Source organism: Carcharhinus amblyrhynchos, chromosome 5, assembly GCF_965287045.1.
Source record: "Carcharhinus amblyrhynchos chromosome 5, sCarAmb.v2.hapA, whole genome shotgun sequence".
NCBI classification, from domain to species: Eukaryota; Metazoa; Chordata; class Chondrichthyes; order Carcharhiniformes; family Carcharhinidae; genus Carcharhinus; species Carcharhinus amblyrhynchos.
Window position 1 is genome coordinate 98,964,521 of NC_137328.1, and position 23,879 is coordinate 98,988,399.

Here is a 23,879-nt window from a genome sequence, read left to right on the forward strand (position 1 = left end):
TCCTGATTTTCAATCCAGGTGATTTTTTTTAAACTGGAAAACATGGATATGAATTTCAAAATGAGAACATGTTTGGGCTTACTTACAATGCTCTTTATAGCTGCATTAATTGCATCTGTGCATTAGCCTCAGACATGAGGAACTCCTCTTACGAGAACTTATAGTATGGCAATGAGCACCAGCAAACCATATCGCTAGACAAGTTACCAACAGTAATGCAGAGAATTGGTTGGGTTAGGTAGGTGCTAGCAGCTTAGGAGAAGAATCTAACAGCTGTTGGGAATTATACACTCTGCTGCACATGAACACATTTGTTCTATAGCTATAAAGCCAATCCATAATTTAAGTCTGAGGGGTATATCACAGAAATAGTGTTCTTTTCAAATTGATACAACTGCTCCACAGATGATTGCTAACTGAATCCATCACTCAACAGTACAAAAAACTATTTACAAATCTACTCTTAATGTAAGCACTTAAAGCCTTCATTCATTCCATTTAAATATTAGAGACCAAATTATATAGAAGAGCTTTTCACAGATCTGTAATATTTTAAACTGAAATGTATTAGGCACCTCCTGTTTAATCAGTATTCCATCTTCAGAATTACAAGATTTATTAAGGTGAATCAGTTTCAAAAATAAACTTTACAGTCAATATAAATCTCAGGATTTCACTGCAGCAGCAATTATTTCTAAATTCACTGAAAGCCAACTTGTAAAATTTAATATGCTCCATTGCCACACATTTAGTGATTAAATTGGAACCAAAGATCAAAAATTTTAAACCAGTGGTAAATTTATCACCCCTTCTTCAGAAACCACACCAATATTTTGATACATCCAAGGATAATTAGGATAAATCAAATGTTTTGTTTAAAAAAAACAATTTCATCTCATATGGGAGGGGGTGGGAGGGAATGCTGGGTTTCGTACATTTTTTTCCAAGGGTCAATCGGCTCTCAGGTTCACCCAGCAGAGGATAGTTCATAGAGTGGCCAATTGCCCCACTGTGTAGGTTTTCAACTCTTTGCAAGGACTATCCAATTAGTTCCACTCTGACTCTTTCTCATAGCCCTACAAATTTTCATCCAGCTATCAATTCCCTTTTGAAAGTTGCTACTAAATCTACTGCAGTCACCTTTTCTGTCAGTGCATTCCAAATTATATCTCGCTGCTCAAAAACATTTCTTGTAATTTAGCCCTCTGATCTTTTGCCAGCTATTTGAAATCTGTGCCCACAGATTGATTTGCTGAAAAATGAACAATACATAAGAAATTGAGATTTATACCCAGTCTTAAACATACCCACAAAACAGGATGTATATTTGGTTATTGTTCTTCTAACAGTCAGTCACAACAAGATAATTCAGATTAAACTGAATGCTTTGTGAAAAAAATTATTTAGCTGCTCCAGCAATGAAAACGCCATAAAAGGAAAATGTAGGTGATAATCTTATGCAGGTATTCAGAATTTGATCAAAATTTCATACGGGGTGATAAAAGGTGGCAGATGGTAAAATGGATCAAGAAGTTGGAGAAGCTAAAAAGTGTTTTTTGCCGATGTAAATGGATTGAGTGGCAGCCTATTTTAAGCTAGGGCTATTGATGGGAATTAGCTCTGGAGTACTGGTGTCAACACTATTATAGGCAAGGTTGAAAGTTGAGAGTACAGTAAAACTTGCAGGACATTAGGTCTGTTCTACTTATGAGAATAGGTCAATTGCAGTGGAAAAAACTATAATTTTATTCTTCAAAAACTTCTGGAGGCTCCGAAACTATGCAAGCCTTTTCTTGTTCTAGTTTTCTCATGGATCATACAATCTAGGTTTTCTTCTTTATGGGATGATTTTATGACTTTGCAGGAAGCTTCAACTCCTGAAATGTACAGGAGAAATTGGGGAATGCAGCTGTTAAAAGGTACCAGAGCAGAAATGTTATGAAGCCCAGCTGGATCCCAACAATTCTTTTATGTTAGCATTAATGTGAGGATAAGATGTTTCACTCCAGGTGTCATTCTACTGACACACCAGGAGGCTTTTATCAAAAGAAACTATTTAACAATTGAAGGCAAAAATAATGAATTAGATTTTATTTTTTTACCAGTTGAAATACTTAAGAATTGTATTTTGTCATGTCTAAATGTTAACCTCTCGTTTTGTTTGACTTTAAGTCTGTAAGGGAATATTCCTTGAACTCATTAAAATCAGGTCACAGGCTAACAAGAGAGTGAGAGAGAGAACGCATTCTCAGCATGAGTTGCTGGTGCCCAGACAAATCGGCATCTTTAAACCAGAGCTGAATTTTAAACATACCAATCAAGAAACATGTTATGAGGAACATGATATGAATCTGTTTTAGTCACAGTATCATCACACACCATGGATAACTTTGTCATCAGTTGCTAGGGCAGTATCTGTTCAAATTTACAATCTGCATTCCCAGTGGGCAAGATTCCTTGCCTCCAGAGAGTTAGGTTTTACACTCGGTTCCCTCCTCCAGATCATCTATATAAATGGTAAATAGCTGAGGCCCCAGCACTGACCCCGGGGCACTCCACTAGTCACCAACCGCCAATCCGAATAGCACCCATTAACCCCCACTCTCTGCCTCCTTTTTGACAACCAATCCTCTATCGACGCTAACACCCTACCCCCAACTTCTTCACTCAAAGGGTGGTGAATCTCTGAAATTCTCTGCCCGTTGAAGTGAAGGCTGCCTCGCTAAATATTTTTAAGGCGTGGGTTGATGGGTTTTTGATAAGCAAGGGGATTAAGGGTTATGGGGAGAGGGCGGGAATGTGGAACTGAGCCACGACAGATCAGCCATGATCTTATTGAATGGCGGGGCAGGCTCGAAGGGCTAGATGGCCTACTCCTGCTCCTATTTCTTATGTTCTTATAAAGTATTAGCAATTAAAAGACATGGGGCTGAATCTTCCAAGGAAAAGGATTCACTGTTGGATTGCTACTCAGCTCTTTTTACAGCAAGACAGAGCTTTGCATTTCTGGCCCGCACTAGGAGTAGTTGGGAAATTGTGTTGTTGAAGTTGTACAGAACGTTGTTAAGGCCACACTTGGAATACTGTGTACAGTTCTGGTCACCCTATTATTAAAAGAAAATTAAACTAGGAAGAGTGCAGAAAAGATTTACTAGGATGCTGCTGAGGTTTGATGGTTTGAGTTACAAGGAGAAGCAGGATAGACTGGGATTTTTCTCTTTAGAGCATAGGAGGCTTAGGGGTGATCTTAGAGGTCTATAAAATAATGAGGGACATGGATCAGCCAAATAGTCAGTATCTTTTCCCAAAGGCAGGGGAGTCTAAAACTAAAGGGCATAGGTTTAAGGTGACAGGGGAGAGATACAAGTGTCCAGAGGAACAATTTTTTTGCATGGAGGGTGGTGAGCTCTGGAACAAGCTGCCAGAGATGTAGTAGAGGAAGGTACAATTTTGTCTTTTAAAAAGCATTTAGACAGTTACATGGTAAGATGGAAATAGAAGGATATGGGCCAATTGGGACTAGCTGAGTGGTTTTAAAAAAAAAGGGCAGCATGGACAAGTTGGGCCAAAGGGCCTGTTTCCATGCTGTAAACCTCAATGACTCCCAAAACATATATTTTCAGAAATGTGAAGCATACCTGTTCTCAGAGTCCTTCCTCGTAGTGCAGGATCGCTGGGAGAGTCAACAGGCCAAGGATGTGGGAGTGGTAACTTGTATAGTTACCTAGACAGTTTTTTTCCTGTCCAATAGTCAAACCAGAACAAAGAAAATTAAGCACAGGAGCAGGGCCTTCGGCCCTTCAAGCCTGCACCGACCATGCTGCCCTACTTAATTAAACCCCCTACCCTTCCAGGGACCATATCCCTCTATTCCCATCCTATTCATGTACTTGTCAAGGCGTCCCTTAAAAGTCACTACAGTATCCGCTTCCACTACCTCCCCTGGCAACGGGTTCCACTACTCTGTGTAAAGAATCTGCGTCATACATCTCCTTTAAAACTTGCCCCTCGCACCTTAAACCTATGCCCCCTAGTAATTGACACTTCCATCTTGGGAAAAACCTTCTGACTATCCACTCTGTTCATGCCTCTCAATCTTGTAGACTTCTATCAAGTTTCCCCTCAACCTCTGTTGCTCCAGTGAGAGCAAAGTTTCTCCAACCTCTCCTCATAGCTAATGCCCTCCATACCAGGCAACATTCTGGTAAATCTTTTCTGTACCCTCTCTAAAGCCTCCACATTCATTTGATAGTGTGGCAACCAGAATTGAACACTATATTCCAAGTGTGGCCTAAGGTACTATAAAGCTGCAACATGACTTGCCAATTTTTAAACTCAATGTCCCGGCCAAAGAAGGCAAGCATGCCATACACCTTCTTAACTACTTTCTCTACCTGCATTGACACTTTGTGACTTGTGTACCTGTACACCCAGATCCCTTTGCCAATCAATATTCTTAAGGATTCTGCCATTTACTGTGTATTTCCTATCTGTATTAGGCCTTCCAAAATGCATTACCTCACATTTGTCTGGATTAAACTCCATCTGCCATCTCTCCACCCAAGTCTCCAACTGATCTATATTCTGCTTTATCCTCTTGACGGTCCTCATCGCTTTCCGCAAATCCATCAACCTTTCTGTCGTCTGCAAACTTACTAATCAAACCAGCTCCATTTTCCTCCAAATCATTTATTTGTATTACAAACAGCAAGGGTCCCATCACTGATCCTGTGGAACACCACTTGTCACAGCCCTTCATTCAGAAACGCACCCTTCCTCTGCTACCCTCTGTCTTCTTTGACGGAGCCAGTTCTGTATCCACCTTACCAGCTCACCTCTGATCCCATGCAACTTCACCTTCTACACCAGTCTGTCATAAGGGGCCTTGTCCAAGGTCTTACTGAAGTCCACGTAGACAACATCCACTGCCCTACCCTCAATCATCTTTGTCACTTCCTCAAAAAACTTGATCAAGTTCGTGAGACACGCCTTCCCCTTCACAAAACCATGTTGTCTCTCACGAATACGTCCACTTATTTCCAAGTGAGGATAAAGCCTGTATCGAAGAATCCTCTCCAATAATTTCCCTACCGCTGATGTAAGGCTCACCGCCCTGTAATTACCTGTATTATTCTTGCTACCCTTCTTAAACAAAGGAACAACATTGGCTGTTCTCCAATCCTCTGAGACCTCCCCTGTAGCCAGTGAGGATACAAAGATTTCTCCCAAGGCCTCAGCAATTTCCTCCCTTGCCTCTCTCAGTATTCTGGGGTATATCCCATCAGGCTCTGGAGACTTGTCCACCTTAAATGTTTCTCAAGAACCCCAATACCACCACCTTTTTGATCTCAACATGACTCAAACTATCTACACATCCTTTCCCAGACTCATCATCCACCAAGTCTTTCTCTTTGGTGAATACTGACACACAGTACTCATTTAATACCTTGCCCATCTCCTCTGGCTCCATGCATCGATTCCCTCCCTTGTCCTTGAGTGGGCCAACTCTCTCCCTGGTTACCCTCTTGCTCTTTATGTATAAAATGCCATGGGATTTTCCTTAATCCTGCTGGCCAATGCTTTTTCATGACCCCTTTTAGCCCTTCTTACTCCTTGCTTAAATTCTAACTTCCTGGTATTCCACACCTGCTTTGTGTGTTCCCAGTCACCTAGCTTTGATAAATGCTTCCTTTTTCTCTCTGACTAGGCTCACAATATCTCTCGTTATCCAAGGTTCCTAAAACTTGCCGTACCTATCCTTCATCCTTACAGGAATATGCCAGTCCTGAATCCCTATCAACAAGCACTTGAAAGCCTCCCACATGCCGGATGTTGATTTGCCCTCAAACATCTGCCCCCAATCTACACTTTCAGTTCCTGCCTAATATTTGTTGTAATTAGCCTTCCCCCAATTTAGCACCTTAACTTTTCTTTATCCAATCAGTACCTTAAAGCTTACTGAATTGTGGTCACTGTTCCTGAACTGCTCCCCTACTGAAACATCGACCACTTGGCCAGGCTCATTCCACAACACCAGGTCCATGTGGCCCCTTCCCCAGTTGGACCATCTACATACTGCTTCAGGAAGCCCTCTTGGATGTTTCTTACAAATTCTGCTCCATCCATGCCCCAAGCACTAAATGAGTTCCAGTCAATATAGGGGGAATTAAAATCTCCCACCACAACAACCCTGTTACTTTTACACTTTGAGGGACAGATATGTAGGCAGATTTTGGCAATCTCCCACTGGCAGTTGGGTGGCCTATAGTAAACCCCCAACTTTGACTACACCTTTCCTACTCCTGAGCTCTACCCACATTGCCTCACTGTATGAGCCCTCAGAGGTACCCTCCTGGAGTGCAGCTATGATATTCTCCTTAATGAGTAGTGCAACTCCCCCGTTCCCTTTTACATCCCCCTCTATCCCATCTGAAACATCTGTCTCCTGGAATGTTAAGCTGCCAATGCTGTCCTTCCTTTAACCAAGTCTCTGTAATGACAACATCATAGTTTCTAGTACTCTCTAGTAAGTTCATCTGCCTTACCTGTTACACTTCTTGCATTGAAACAAATGCATTTCAGTCCACCCTCTCATTAGCAATCCCACCCTGCCTGCTGTTTGAATCGTACTGGCCCTACTCTCTGGTTCCCCTTCAGCTAATTCACCTTTGCTTTGGTTCCCACAACCCCCCTGCCAAACTAGTTTAAATCCTCCCACGTGACACGAGTAAACCTCCCGGCCAGAATATTTGTGCCCTTCCAGTTTAGATGCAACCCGTCCTTATTGTACAGGTCCCATCTGCTCCGGAAGAGACCCCAATGGTCCAGATATCTGAAACCCTCTCTCCTACACCAGTTGTTTAGCTGCACTGTCGTCTTATTCCTCGCCTTGCTAGCACGTGGCACAGGGAGTAATCCTGAGATTACAACCCTACAGATCCTGCTTTTTAACTTTCTACCTAACTCCCTAAACCACTGCTGCAGGACCTCACTCTCCCTGCCTATGTTGTTAGTACCAATATGTACCACAACTCTGGCTGTTCACCCTCTCCCTTCAGAATGCTTTCTGCCCGTTCAGAGACCTCCTAGACTCTGGCACCAGGAAAGCAACATATCATCCTGGAGTCTCTCTCTCATCCACAGAAACGCTATCTGCACCCCTAACTATAGAGTCCCCTATAACTATTGCTCTAGTCCTCTTTGTCCCTCCCTGCTTAACAGAGCCAGCCGTAGTACCACTGCGTCGACTGCTACTACTGGTATCCCCTGAAAGTCCATCTCCCTCAACAGTATCCAAAACGGTATACTTGTTAGAGAGGGGGATGACTACAGAAGATTTTTGCACCGAATGCCTGCCCCTTCTGGCAGTCACCCATCTATCTGCCTGCACTTAGTGTGACCATGTCTCTAAAGCTCCAATCCATTCCCTGGGAAAGAAACTAGGTATCTGAGATAGAACACTGAGATGGAAGTCTAACTCCAGAGTTGAGACTTTTTTGGAAGGTCCCAAGGAGCAGCAGGCTTGCCCCATAGAAGATGAAAGTTCCTGAGAAATTCCCACAAAATCCTTGCATTGAGATTTCCAAGGGGTCAACTAGTACATTGTCCATCTCACCTTGATCCTGCATTGATCTTCCAACAAAGCCCCACCACACCCAGCTGAGCCTCACTCATTTACTAACACACCATCAAGTTATTTAAAGGACTCAAAGCTTAGTGCGTGACCATCTAGAGACTGGGCCAAGATGTTCAATACAAATTGAAACAAAGAACTCATCCTGGCCAATGGAGAAGATAGAATTTGCAAGGACTGAAATGAATGAACTAGATTGGTAACGTGACAGAAAAATTTGTTTAGAAAATTGTTGGGAATAAAATCTTTGCTGCAAAAACTGTGAACAGACCAGAGGTCAAATTGTTGGGCTGTAAGAAGTCAGCTTTTCAATGTGGGAGAAGGATAAGAAAAGAAAAATAAATGGTCCTGGAAGAAAACTACAGCAGCCCTGCATGGTAACTGAAGTTGAACCAGAATTCTTAAAGCAACAGCACTTGCAATTGATTTTCACGAATGAATACATTTGCTTCTCTCCTGCCCACGTCCATTTTCTTTTGCTGTTCCAAGTTGGCACCTTAGTCATATGCGGCTCTCTAAGCAATAACCTTATGAAGTCCAAGTAATTTGAATGTTATTTTGTTACACTGTGAATTTTTATCATCTCTGCACATGTATGCAATGCCAATATTCTTTTAATTGCTGACTAATTGAGGTTAATTCTTTTTAGCAAATCATAAGAATTAACTGGGAAAAGGTTTTGACTTTTTGTTGTTTTAGAATAACAATTACAGATAATTGTATGAAGTTTCACTTTATTTACATCCAAAATATTTATCAACTTGGAATAACTTTTCCACAATTGCCATTACCAAGCTTTCCTACGAATACTGACCGTGTTCCACTCTTCTGCTTCCGTTCTGGAACATACTCATTGCCTCTAGGTTGAGAGCACATACACCACGCATGAATGCTTTTTTCATAGAATCCGTATACTTGTCCTTTTCGGCTGACAACCGTCTTATTTCTGCTCTTGCTTCTTCCAGCTCCTCCTTGGACTAAAATTTCAAATGAAAATTGATTAGAGAATAAAAACAGTTTTCAACAATGCATAATATTAGATAAATATTTCCAATTATTTGGTCCAAGTGTGTTATCATTTTCCTGCTAAGATGGTCTTTTATTTAAATATTCAAGGACCCCCAAATGGACTTAAAGCCCCATCTTTGTCCTTTTCTTTTTTGAAGCTGTACATACAATTGCAATCCAAAGCATAAAATCATCCAGCTTACAAACCAAACATGGGAAACAGTTTTAACCATTTTCATATTTTTCCTGATTCATTCCAACTTTGCTTTTACAATGTTTTGCATCCAAAATTATAGCATGTTTCTTGCAGATTGCTCCTTGATTTCTCCCCTAACACTCATGGGGAATGGAGGTTATTTTCTTATGTTCAGGAAATAAGCACATTTAATAAATCTGTATTTTCACTGGCATATTCATTGCGGCATAGCCAAGTGCAAAAAGTAGGGATTTTACATACATTTGTACTGTGGTTTCTCAAACACATTAACTGCACCTTTTCTAGTTTCAAGGCAAAGTTAGGGGAAGAAAGAAATCCATTGTTTCAGTGTCATTTTTCATGGAAGAGTTCTACAGAAATCTTTCATTCTTCTGTGTGGCTGGCTAGCGCTGCAAGTTTTAAGCTAGTTAACCTAGTATATACTACTAGCTCCAAAACAGAGTGAAGGGGGGAATTTTTATGAGGGCTTTCTGAAGATTCCTCTAACTCTACTAGAACAGCAGCAAGGAATGCTTTAACAATATGGAATGAAAAAGACTGAAGGTACAAGCACATAAATATAAGAACATAAGAAATAGGAGAAGTAGGCCATCTAGCCCTTTGAGCCTGCCCCACTATTCAATAAGATCATGGCTGATCTGAAGTGGATCAGTTCCACTTTCCCGCTTTCTCCCCATAACCCTTAATTCCCCTGTCTATCAGAAAACTATCTACCCGTGACTTAAATATATTTAGCGAAGTAGCCTCCACCACTTCAACGGGTGGAGAATTCCAGAGATTCACCACCCTTTGAGTGAAGAAGTTCCTCCTCAACTCTGATCTAAACTGCACCCCCCTTATCTTGAGGCTGTGCCCACTAGTCCTGCTATCCTTTCTAAGCAGGAAGAATCTCTCTACCTCTACCCTATCCATCCCCTTCATTATCTTATACATCTCTATAAGATCCCCCCTCATCCTTCTAAACTCTGAGTACAGACCCAGTCTATTTAGTCTCTCTTCATAGGTCAACCCCCTCATCTCTGGTATCAGCCTAGTGAACCTCCTCTGCACTCCCTCCAAGGCCAATATATCCTTCCGCTAGTGCGGCGACCAAAAGTGCACACAGTACTCCAGCTGCGGCCTCACCAGTACCCTGTACAGTTGCAGCAAGACCTCCCTACTTTTATATTCTATCCCCCTCGCTATAAAGGCCAACATTCCATTCACCTTCTTGATCAACTGCTGCACCTGCAGACTGGGTTTTTTGCAACTCGTGCACAAGGACCCCCAGGTCCCTCTGCACCGTAGCATGTTGCAGCTTTTTGCCTTTTAAATAATAATCCCTCCTACTATTATTTCTGCCCAAGTGGATAACCTCACACTTGCTAACATTATACTCCATCTGCCAGGTCCTCGTCCACTCGCTCAGCCTATCCAGTTCTCTCTGCAGACTTTCCACACCCTCCACCAATTTGCTTTTCCACTGATCTTTGTGTCATCAACAAATTTCATCACCCTACACTCAGCCCCCTCCTCCAGCTCATCTACATAAATGGTAAACAGTTGAGGCCCCAGCACTGATCCCTGCAGCACTCCACTAGTCACCAACTGCCAACCAGAATAGCACCCATTGATACCAACTCTTTGCTTCCTATTAGACAGCCAATCCTCTATCCACGCTAACACCTTACCCCCATCTCCATGCACCCTAACCTTCTGTAGCAACCTTTTGTGAGTCACCTTATCAAACGCCTTTTGGAAATCTAAAAACACCACATCCACCGGTTCCCCTCGGTCTACTGCACTAGTCACATCCTCAGAAATCCAATAAATTCATCAAACATGACTTCCCCTTAACGAATCCGTGCTGCGTCTGCTTGATCAAACCATTCTTTTCTAGGTGCCTCGCTATTTCTTCTTTGATGACGGATTCTCACATTTTTCCAACTACAGACATTAAACTAACCAGCCTATAATTCCCTGCCTTTTGTCTGCGACCTTTTTTGAACAGCGGCGTAACATTAGCCGTTTTCCAATCTTCCGGCACTTCCCTGGAGTCCAGTGAATTTTGATAAATAATTACTAAGGCATCCACTATCACCTCTGCCATTTCTTTCAGAACCCTAGGATGCATTCCATCCGGTCCTGAGGACTTGTCCACCATGAGTCCCGTTAGTCTATCAAGCACTACCTCTCTAGTGATAGTAATCGCATTTGGGCCCTCATCTCCTACCATCCTTCTATCTTTAATATCCGGCAAACTATTCATGTCCTCCTCCATGAAGACCGAGGCAGAAAACTGATTTAAAGCCTCAGCCATTTCCTCATCGCCCACTGCTAAATCCCCCCTCTCATCCTCCAAGGGTCCAACATTCACTCTAGCCAGCCTCCTCTTCTTTATATATTTGTAAAAACTTCTACTGTCATTTTTTATATTTAGTGCTAGTTTAGCTTCATATGCTATCTTTCCTTTCTTTATCACCTTGTTAGTCATTCTTTGTTGATTTTTAAACCTTTCCCAATCTTCTATTCACCCACTATTTTTAGCCACTCCGAACGCATCAGCTTTTAATTTAATACTCTCCTTTATTTCCTTCGATAACCACGGCTGGTTGTCCCTTCTCCTACATTCCTTCTTTACCATCGGAATATATTTCTGCTGAGTACTGAAAAAGATCTCCTTAAAAATCCTCCACTGTTCCTCAGCCGTCCTACCAACCAATCTGCGCTCCCAATCTACATTCACCAATTCCACTCTCATCTTATCGTATTCCCCACTGTTCAAACAGAGGACACAGGTTCGGGACCCTACTTTCTCATCCTCCATCTGCATCAGAAATTCAATCACACTATGATCACTTGTCCCAAGAGGATCCCTCACAAGAAGATCCCTAATTCTACCTGCCTCATTACGCAACCAGATCCAAGATAGCTCACTCCCTTGTAGTTTCCATCACATACTGTTCAAGGAAACTATCCTGACAGCATTCCAAGATCTCTTCCTCAAGCCCACCGTGTCCGACTTGGGCCATCCAATCAATATGCAGATTAAAATCCCCCATAATTATCGCCGTTCCGTTTCTGCACGCATCAATTATTTGCTTGTTTATAGCCCGCCCCACCTCAAAGTTATTATTTGGGGGCCTATAGACCACACCCACCAGTGTCTTCCTCCCCTTATCTCCACCCACAACGATTCCATGTTTTGCTCTTTGGAGCCTATATCTTCCCTTACTACTGCCCTGATATTATCCTCAATTAACAGAGCTACCCCACCCACTTTTTCCTCCCATCTATCCTTCCTAAACACCTGATACCCCTGGACATTCAGCTCCCAGTCCTGTCAACCTGCAACCACATTTCTGTAATGGCCATTAGATCATATCCATTTGTGCTGATTTGCGCCATCAGCTCATTCACTTTGTTCCGAATGCTTCGTGCATTCAGATAAAGTATCTTTATACCAGCCTTTATCTGGACCTTATTTGTAGAAACACTACTAACCTCTCTCATGCCCCCTACTCCTTTTATTAGTGGGACATCCTCAACATTTACCTGCACACGTACCCTCTCCTTTACTTTAGATTTTGTAATTTCTCCCACTCCTGCACACCCCCCCCCCCCAATTAGTTATATTATTTATCCCTGCATCCTGCCAAGATGTTTTGTATTAGAGACATATGTGCATCATAGTTTTCAGCTGATCAATTACCTATATACACAAGAAATCTTTTCAAATTATTCACTGGTACTTACTGCATCAAGCTTTCTTTCATAATCCCTGGATAACTGGATACAGACCTCTTCAGCACGAGCTTGGCATGCTTTTTCTAACCTCTCTCTCCATTCTGTTTGCATTTCTGATTTCCAAGCTGTACACGCTTTCTTCATCAGGCAGAATCTATAATGTCTGTCAGCGAGGTTATTTGCATAAGCCTTGAACAGATGAGTCAGAGTCACAAATTGTGTTACAACTGGATAGCAAGATTACATAGCTTCAGTAAAACTCAAGCCACAAAATTGTGCCAGGTATTCCCTATTCACCCGCAATAACTTGCACTGCATTATGACATTGAGAGTGCACTGAACATGTAACGATTTCAGATTAGTTACAGGGAGAGCATGGAAATACATTCAAAATAACACTTACTTGCTGCAAGCTGAACTGTCACAATTTTATGAATTACGTTAGTACTTAATTCTTTCACTGCTAACCATCACATAACTTGCATCATTTATACGTACTCTGTCCCGACATTAAATCAGCCATTCCCTCTTTTGCTTAGTTTGCTTTTGTATATAATAATCCATGTCATGTACATGATTATTAAACTGTGTAAATGCTGCTAATCCCTTTAGATGCAACATTTCCTCAGGCACAGACTGACTTACATTGTATAAACAGGTTTTTTAAAAAAACATAAAAGATAATCAGCTTAAACTAAATTACTTCATTTTAAATAAGGCATAATTAACCAGCAATTATATTACAAATCAATGCTGGAATATCATACCCAACTAGTCAGGGTCAATTAATTTTACAGCACTGATCAGCTAAAAGGTGAACAGGTACTTTCAAACTTGCTGTGGCTCTTACCATCCTGGGAGAAAAAAAACTCCATTGTTTGAACAAAATGTAGGAGTTAATTTACAAAACAAAAAACTGAAATATTGAAAGCACACAACCTGCCTTTTCTCCAGATGCTGGCTGACTTAATATTTCAGATATTATTTATGAGTGTAAACATGGATTCCAGCAAAACTGAGAAGGAAGGAGAAAAAGGGAAAATAAAAAAATTCTAAACTTCATTTGAGTGAGCGACATGAATAATCTGTTTCAACTGAAAGACAGAATTTTATCAGATGATCTTTTATCATCTCAGTGATAAAAAAATTGAATGTTTAAATATCTAATACAACAAGTGCCCATCCAAGGAGGAAGAAACAATGTTAAAGGCACTAAACAGGAAACTAAAATCTGCAGAGTCCTAAATCAAACTGGTGTTCAAAACACTATTCTACAAGGAAACAAACCCACTGGTCACTTTAAGAGTGCAAACCACCTCTATCCCAACTGGGATACATCCTGACAGAACCGATATCTGAATTTTGATCGAATGCCCTCTCCTTGGATATAGAGAGCCAACACAAAGTGTGGAGGTACTGAACCTCCATCCTCACTTAACTTGCACCCCTTGCTGTAAAGGAATTAACAAGATATCTATTGTCTAAGGTACTGCAGGTTAAACGAGGCACATCCTAAAGCTTGGGTTGAGCTTGAAAATGTAAGAACAATGATGGAGAAGTCAGAATGGAATTGGAACGATCACATTTAGACAAAGCTAAAGTTAGGTAATCTATATTTGGCTTTTCACACTTTTGGTGGGCAAGAGACTAGGCTGGACTAAAATAAATATAAATGCAGATCACATTTGGGGCCTACATGAGGACTTGGGAGGAATTGTTTCCTCAGGTTACATGGAAAACTGAGGGAAAGGCGTTAAAAGTTGGGTTCCAAACAGCAAACTATCCCAGAGTTGATTTGGAGAAAAACAAAGATAAGTGAAAACAGAAAACAACTTCTCTACTTAGCAGATGAATGTAAAGGCTGGCAAGGTGGAAGGCAAGAACAAGGGATCTGGATTCTGTTAAGGGAAGAGGATAAGTGAAACCAGAAGCATGGAAAAGATGCAACCAAGCATTTATTTGAAGAAAATCTTAGCTAAGGAACATTGCAATAGCTCTGATGTGGATTATGTAATATTTACAGCAGAAAATAAAGAAATTAGGAGAAAGGGGGAAGATTGTTTTTAAAAGGAAGCAAGGAACAGAAGAAGTATTTGTTCTATGAAAGTGGGCTTTTAATGAATGCACAAGGATGGCAATTGTTAGAGGAAAGAATGCATCAGAGATGGATCAGGGACAGCATTATTCACATCTATGGTCTTGACTTTTGAATGAATCGCCACCTCTTACAATTAGACTTGAAAGAAGGCTAAGGGATGTAGACAGAATAAAGATGCTGAGATAGACTTTTGAAAATGGGGACAGCTGCAGGAAGCTACAAAAGAATAGGTGGAATTCTAAAGTATGGCTGTAAGGTGGGGAAGTCAGGGAAAGTCCAGACTTACAGGCTGGGATGCAGCACTGGGAGAGGTTGTGGAGGCATGGTACAGAAAGGAATTTACTGGATCTGGAAACATGCAATGAAACAGGATTAATTAATGACCTCATTGTGAAGTGCCCCCATCCAGATAGTGATTGCTTAAGGGATCAAGGAGTGGATCTAAGACTAGTGTGTTAAACTTAAATAATAGGGCAATTGAGGGCATGAAGACAGAACCTTGAGGGATAGATCAGCAGATAAGTGTCAGACAGTTGAGGAGCTATTTCAGAAGATACATTCAAGAGATAAAGAGACAGATGACAAGGGAAGGACATACCACCCAAAGCCAACTAAGGAAGTTAGAGATAGTTTTAAATTGAAAGAAAAAGTGTATAATTCCACCAGATGAAAGGCAGACCAGAAGATTGATCAGAATGTAAAGAACAGCTGAAAGATTAATGAGGAAGAAATTAAAGTGAGAAAGAAAGCTGGTTAGAAATATAAAAATGATAGTGTTTCTAAGTGAGCATTGGCCCTCTGGAGAGTTAATGTTGGAGAAAGGCAGATGAGTTGAACAGATTTTGTCTTTCTTCACTGTAGAGGATACAAATAACACCCTAGAAATAATCATGAACAATATGAAAAGGAGGGACAAACTTAAAATATTTATCACCAGAGAAAGGGTACTAAGAACATTAGAACTAAAACTGACGAGTTTAGAATTTCATTCTGAAAAGAAGTGGGTATTAAGATAGTAGATGCATTGGTTTTAATTTTCCAAAATTCCCTAGCTTCTGGGAAGATTCCATTAGACTGGCTAAAGTGAACTGGAAATTAGTGAAAGGTAAAGTAGTCACTACACTCCCAGTAATAGTGAATGTGACTCCTTTATTTAAGGAAGGAAGGGGACAAAGCAGGAAACTTTACAGGCTAGTCATATTATCATAGGGAAATATGCTGGAATTTTTATGGGGTCACAATGCAATCAGATAAAATCAACACAGTTTGGTGAAAGGGAAATAATGTTTTACTAACTTATTGGATGTTGCTGAAAAGAGGAGACATGCTGTCAAAGTTTATATCTTGCCCTCATCAGGGTCGTGAATCTTTGGAAATCTCTTCTTTGAAGGCAGTCATTGAAAATATTTAAGACAGAGGTAGAAAGATTCTTGACTAGCAGAGAGTCAAAGGTCGTTGGGAATAGGCAGAATGTGGAGTTGAGGCCACAGGTGGATCAGCCATGATTTTATTTAATAGCACAGCAGCCTGGAAGATGGAATAGTTAATGCCTTTCTTTATTCACGTATGCGATTCCCATCTATGCTCCAGAATTGGGAGACCGAAGACTGGCGAAGATTGAAGTGAACTGCAAACACAGCCCATAATACAATGCACTGGCATTGAAGGTACATTTGATAGGATGCAAAACCTCCAGGTGACTGAGACATGCACCGTTGGGGTTATCATCATATAAAAGAATGAGTCAAAAACATCAAACTTTAGGGACGAAGCAAATACAGCAAAATTTATTTTGCATAGGTGACCAAAATGGGGAAGTGTGTAATTTCTAAGACTATGTAGCCTAAAACACTAATCAAAGTTCAGTGAAACATAAATTGCATCATACAGCAAACAAGATGCTTTTTAAATACCCAATTTAAATGGCTGATCTTTTACACATTAACCTTTATTATGTGGGTGAAATATAATGAGAAATTCAAGCAATGTACTGTGTATGAGCTCAGGCAATTCATTATTTTAGACAGTCAAATAGGCAGGTCTGAAAAGCATCTCACTTGGACAAAAAAAAGCATTCTGTTCATTCTTATGCTTCTTGATCTACTGTACATTTTCTGGCTTAAACTAGTCAAATATATAAATATCACTAAATATTCTGAAATCTAAATATGTTGCGCATTTTGGCAATCATGAGTTGAATAGTATATGGGTGATGCTGCTGATTTAAGTTCAAATCTAAATAAGGCACAGAATATTTTTGTTAACGTGGATTACTGCCTGCTCGCTCCATCTTTCTGGCTATGCAGATTAAATGCTCATTTTAAAAGAATGATTTTAGAGATGCTGTGGTGATAAACAGAATACCCAATTTATGTTACTGGAGACAAATTTCATAATTTCTTTACAAAGGAATTCCACACAACATTTTGACTCTGTTTAGGAGCAGTTTTAAAATTTGAAATGAAAGCTCAATAAACCAAGCTTATCCAGCTTTCATATCAAGTTTCTTCACATATAAAGTGATCATGGTGTCCTTCACACAAAACCCAAAAGACATTTCTAACGATGTACTTTACAAGGACAGATCCAAGAAAAGCTTCCATTAGCAGATTAAATTAAATACAGACGTCATTTCAGAACAGAATGCAGTAACTACAGACACGTCTCATCTGAGATTCCTAGTGGAGCAATTCCATTGCCAACTCACGTCTTGGACCCATAGTGAGCTGTTGTCTTTTGTCCACCCAAACCCTCCAGCTGCATAAATAGTCTTACTGTGACACCACTTCTCTTAAGTGACAGTATATAAACTGGACTGGTGATTTTAAGTTAGATTTGTCACCCAAAGAAGCCAATATAAAAATAAAACCACAATTCAGACACACAGTGACACAAGGACAGTTGAACACCCTTCCTAATTAGCATAGGACCTTCATCTCAAGTGCACAAGTCCCTGAAGGTGTCGGTGCAGGTGCAGAATGTGATGAGGAAAGCGTATGGTATGTTAGCCTTCATAGGAAGAGGTATAGAATATAAGAGTAGGAGTCTGATGTTGCAGTTGTATAGAACGTTGGTTAGGCCTCACTTGGAGTACTGCGTCCAGTTCTGGTCGCCGTACTACCGGAAGGATGTAGAGATCCTGGAGAGAGTGCAGAGGAGATTTACCAGGATGCTGCCTGGTATGGAAGGGCTGTCTTACGAGGAAAGATTGAACGAACTTGGGCTGTTTTCCCTTGAGAGACGTCGGCTGAGGGGGGATCTAATAGAGGTTTATAAGATTATGAAGGGGATAGATAGAGTAAATGGTGGTAAGCTTTTTCCGCTATTAGAAATGGATAGAACGAGGGGTCACGGGCTTAGGGTGAGGGGGGCTAGGTATAAGACAAATATTAGAGGGCAGTTTTTCACGCAAAGGGTAGTGGGGGTGTGGAATGCACTGCCGAGTAAGGTGGTGGAAGCAGGCACGCTAGGGTTGTTTAAGAGTCACTTAGACAGCCACATGAGCGGGCTACATATAGGGGGATATAGCAGGCCTTACTAAACATTGTAGGCTTGGGATTACGTTTTTGCCTCAGGGATGTTACAGTCTTTGCCTGTTTAATAATGAATTTTTTTGTCTCCACAGGCATTTAAGTCCAGCAAGGGGCATGCATGCGGCAGGTTGTAGTGGGCTGCTCTTGGACGTTGCTTTGGGAGTTGCCTATTGCTTCATGTCGTTAGTGTGCTTAAACTGGACCATCTCAAGGGCAACATGACAGCTCAGAGACTATCTCTGTTGCTGTGCGGACACATGGATTTGGGCCTGTGTCTGTGGGAGTTTGCACGTTCTCCCCGTGGTTGCGTGGGTTTCCTCCGGGTACTCCGGTTTCCTCCCACGTCCCAAAGATGTGCTTTTAGGCTGATTGATTGGGTACTAAATTGTCCCTATATTGGACCTCCCTGATCCTCGCACATTAGGCGTAGACTAAAATCATGAATAGGTCACTGAGACAGTGGGACGGCGGCACGGGCTCGTTGGGCCGAAGGGCCTGTTTCCCGTGCTGTGTTGTTCTTTGTTCTATCTCAGAATAAAATTAGACTAAAAATGGTTAATGGCCAGAACAATAGAAGAAGAAACCGTAGCAGACACATTGGCTATCCCACTTCAGAAGCAAGTGTTGTATATTGGTTAGAACAATGGAAGCATCTAAGCAGTATCATTTAACCATCTGGAATTTTTCAGATTATCCTATTTCTACTGTAATATTAACTGCTTAAGAGTTAAGCCATCAAGATGGTCATTACATCAAGTCTGCAGGCTGGGCAAGGAACTCGCTTCAATATACATTCTGGGTATCATATGATAGAACAGACAGAAAAGGTGTGCAATACATCAGGGAACAAAGTCAGAAGGACAACATCTACAGAGACTAAGTTTGATCACCTTGAGCCTGCAAGAAATAAGGCTGTATGAATATATTGTATTATCTTGATAGTTATACTATTGGTGTCTTGAGTTATCAACATACACCTTCCAAATCACAAGCATTGTGTAACATATTTCCTAACGCATGTAAACTTAGAACAGCCTCAATACTGCTCCTTTACATTTTAAAACTACATCCCCAATCCTTGCCAATTTCTGCCCTCCTAAAGGCTTCAACTCTTTACTCTTTTATACATGTATGCTTGCAACAGGGGTGATCAGAAGTGGATCTGCTGACCAATTTTTTCTCTTCCTAATCTAAGGATACTACGTGCAACAGTAATGGTGCTGCTGCCATGGCTCAGAATACACTGAAGACTGGGAATAAACTGCATACTTGGGAAGCTAAAGTGGAGCTTTTACTTTTAAGCTTTGAAATTGCTGACTGGAAGATTACTATTTGAATTCCTTTAGAAACAAATTCTTCTACAACAATCATTATGTATTTTCTGCATTGCTAGAGTGATTTTTGAATGGAGACTTGGACAATTATATAAATTTGAAATTGAAGGGTGCTGTTCAGAATAACTTTATATCATCCAAGGTTGTGAGACAATTCAAGAAGAGATCAACTGCCTGACCCAACTACAATGAAATCAAATATTGGATGATATTTTGATTATAAACATTCAAAATTCTGAAGTATTCACATCCTTCCATCTCCCCACATGCAGCATAATCTGATACCATGCAGCATGCAACACTTAACAATAACGTCACTTGCAGTGCGAATCAGATTCAACCAAGTTCAAACACTGGGCACAGATGAGAGTTTAGTTACCCAAGTCTTCATTCTTAAAATATAAATATGACACAGGATTGTGTCAATAGGTATTCTGCAGTGCATAGAACGTGTCAACGAACTAAGAATTAGCACAGGTCTACAACACTTCACTCATAACAGAAACCACAAACTTATATTTTTGACACATACTTCCATTTTTGTTTCTGAATGTTGAAGACGCCACTGTGTAAATCTGCGCATCAATTCTATCTTCTCTTTCAGATTCTGAATGCCATGGATCAAATTAGTGATCACCTTTATAAACATAAATGCAGCAATTAATGGTTAACCTCTTACTGATACAACTTTGAGAATAATTAAACCTGCTTCGAACAAAAATACCAGTTTGAATATCACTAGACTTGCATCAGAAGAGTTTTTAGAACAAACTATGTATTTATAAAATGCATAGCGGTCCATAGTCAGACTTCAGTCATTGACCAAGTATTAATTACTAATCAAAACATAGGGCCATAATTTTCACCTGTGATTAGTTAGCCTTCTCTATTTATTTGTAGAGCTATTTTGTGCTGTAAAGTTTGGAAATTTACGGCCCCTGGTTCTTGGAATTGTTGGCTGAAAAGCTTGGACAGAAGAAAAGTCAGGCAACTGAGATCCGAGTGAGCAGTGCATGCAATTGGATCTCTTAAAACAGATTGTAGGGTTGTGAAATCAACAGCGCAAAGATCAATAAGGAAATGGAAATAAACAGTGGGTGAACACAATGCCAAATTAAGCACATAGAGGAACAGGAGCAAGAACAATTGGAGGGGGAGGAAGAAAAAAATGTTTTAATATTACTTTTTTTAAACTAAATGAAAACACAGGACTTAAGAGGAGCCCGTCAAGACTGTTCCACTATTCAACAAGATCATGGCTGATTTGGTTGTGGTTCATCTCCACTTTCCTGTCTGCCTCCTGTATCCCTTGGCTCAGTTGTCTAGAGGAAATCTAACTCAGCCCTGAACAAATTAAAAACCTAACCACCGCTACTTTCTGGGGAAAATAATTCCACACTAATGACACTCAAAAATTATCCTTAATCTCGGTCATAAAAGATAATCCTTTTATTCTTAAGCTCTATCTTCCAGTTTCTGCCACAAGAGGAAACATCCACTTTATCCAGTCCTCTCAGAATCTTGTATATTTTAGTAAGATACTTATTCTTCTTAACTCTGATGGTTATAGGCTTAACCTGTTCAATCTTGCTTCATGTGCTCTTCATCATTCCAAGAATGAGTCAAGTGAACTTTCTCTGAACTGCTTTGAAACCATTGTCTTCTCAAATAAGGACCAAAACTGTACAAAGTATTCAGATGAGGTCACACCAAGACTCTGTACAGCTGCAGCAAAATTTCCCTACTTCATATTCCATTCCACCTGCAATAAGTACTAACATTCAATTTGCCTTCCTAATCACTTGCTTCCTGCAAAGTAACTTTGTGATGTCTGTACCAGACACCTAGATCCCATATAATCTCCCTCCATTTAAACAGCATACTATTTTTCAGTTCTTTTGCCAAAATGGATAAATTCACACTTTCCCATATAATGCACCGTCTGCAAATTTTTGCCCACTCACTTAAATTGTATATATCCTTTTGCAGATTTTCTACCTCTGCTCAACAGCTTACTTTTCTACCTATCTTGGTAGATGGTAGCATAGCAGTTAGCATTGTTGCTTCACAGCGCCAGAACCCGGGTTTGATTCCTGGCTTGGGTCGCTGTCTGTGTGGAGCTTGCACATTCTCCCTGTGTCTGCATGGTTTCCTCCAGATGCTCCGATTTCACCCCCCCCACAGTCCAAAGATATGCAGGGTAAGTGCATTGGCCATGTTAAATTCTTCCTCAGTGTATCTGAGCAGGTGCCGGAATGTGGTGACAGAGGATTTTAACAGCAAGTTCATCATAATGTGAATGTAAGCCTATTTGTGACTATTAAATAAACTTAACTTTTCCCTTGACAAATTTAGCTACCGCACATTTGGTCCCTTCATTCATGGCATTGATATAGATTGCAAATAATTGCAGATCCAATATTGATCCCTGTGGCACTTCAGTTAGAGCCTGCCAATCTGAAAAAGACCCATTTAACCCTACTCTCTGCTTCCTGTTAGCTAACCAATCCTTTATACATGCTGAAGTTACCTTATTATCTTACAGTACCTCAAAAGGTTACTACATATCAGGCACCTTTTGGAAATCCAAGAGCTCCACATCAACTGGTTCCTCTTTATCCACTTTGAAAGTTACAAACATGATTTCCCTTTTACAAATCCATGTTGGCTATGCCTGATCACATCATAATTTTCTATAACTTTTTCTATAATTTTTTAAACAATGGATTCTAGCTTTTTTTTAAATGACAGATGTTAAGCTAACTGACTCACAATTACCTACTTTTGCCTCTCTTTTCTTGAGTGAAATGTGGTACATAAGCTATTATCTAATCTACTGGGATCCTTCCAGAATCCAAGAATTTTGGAAGATTAGAACCAATGCATCTATTATCTGTGCCAGAATTTCTTTGTTTTCCATTAAACCTGTAATAATCTAGATCTTGGTGTGCAGTGGGGGCAGGCAATTTCAAAGTTTGCTCATGACAAAACCTAGAAGTATTGTAAAATGTGAAGAGGACAGTGCAGAACTTCAACAGGACATAGACAAGTTAGTGGAATGTGCAAATAGTGGCAGGTGAATTTCAATGAGCAGAAATGTGAGGTGATGCATTTTGGTAGGAAGAAAATAGAGGGACATTATAAAAGTAATAGATAAATTTCTTAAGGTGGTGCAGGAGAAGAGGGACCTGGATGGACATGCGCATAGATCATTGAAGGTGGTGAGTTCACTGAAGCAAGCAATTGGTATTCTGGGTTTTATTAATAGAGGCATAAGAAAGAAGGCTATGCTGAATATATATACAGGACACTAGTTAGGCCTCAGCTGGAGTACTGTGTACTGTTCTGGGTGAAACAATGAGGATGTGAACAAGTTGGAGAGTATAGGAGAGGATTTACAAAAATGGTTCCAGGGATAAGAAACTTCAGTTATGAGGATAGATTGAAAGGTTGAGACTGTTCTCCTTGGAGAGATGGCAAAGAGGACATTTGATTTGATGTTCAAAAACCATGAGGAGGCTGGAGTAGAAAAAGAGAAACTGCATTCACTTGTAAAAGGATCAAGAACAACAAGACACAGGTTTAAAGCGATTTGTAAAAGAAGCAAACGCAATATTAGAAAAAAACATTTTCCACAATGAGCAGTTTGGGTGTGGAATTCATTGCCGAGAAACGTATTGGGGTCAGGTTCAAGAGGGCGTTAGATGATTACTTGAACAAAAACAATATGGAGGGATAGACAGAAAAGGCAGGGGAATGGCACTCATCACGATGCAGACACAATTGATTGCGTCGTGACAATTCTGTGATTATCATCCAGACCCTCTAGAAAATTTTTAGGAGCAAGATTTCATACTTGTTTAGTGAACATCTCTATGGCTCTGAAAATTTGCTACTGATCAATTGCATTTAAAGAATCTGGCAACTGATGCGGGCTTAAATAGGTGTAAACTTAATTGGTTCAAACAGATCAATTTTCTGTGGGGTGTTTAGTTGATACATACTGTGAAAATACAGCAATTTCACACCACTCAGTGAATGAGACAAATGAGATGTCATTTTTGTTCAGCTAACAGCCTTGCAGCACCTCTGGATATCCTGATTTAATCACCTATCTGCCCCTCCCTGAAATTGCTGTAGTGTTCTCACATAGGTAACAGTGAATGTCACTGATCTAACATTTGCTATCAAACTAACAGTAAATTTCAACTGGAAAAAAAAATCCCAGAAGAAAATTTATTTTAATTTCTTCGAGAATCAGTCTATGTTGTTATCTGACCCAGTCAATTATTAAGAAACTGGGATTGCTGAAATTCGTGACTAATTAAGC

The 23,879-nt window shown here is 40.4% G+C and overlaps 1 protein-coding gene across 3 annotated transcripts in view; it reads right to left on the bottom strand.

Annotated features, from left to right (window-relative positions):
- Positions 1–23,879, bottom strand: part of poc5 (POC5 centriolar protein homolog (Chlamydomonas)) — an 86,800-nt gene that overhangs the window by 28,534 nt on the left and 34,387 nt on the right. For all 3 annotated transcript variants that reach the window (XM_080189308.1, XM_080189306.1, XM_080189307.1), the window contains 3 exons: positions 20,082–20,186; positions 12,594–12,773; positions 8,448–8,610 (listed from right to left, as the gene is read on the bottom strand). In XM_080189308.1, coding sequence (XP_080045434.1) covers positions 8,448–8,610; positions 12,594–12,773; positions 20,082–20,186 — 448 coding nt within the window. The remainder of the gene's footprint in view (positions 1–8,447; positions 8,611–12,593; positions 12,774–20,081; positions 20,187–23,879) is intronic.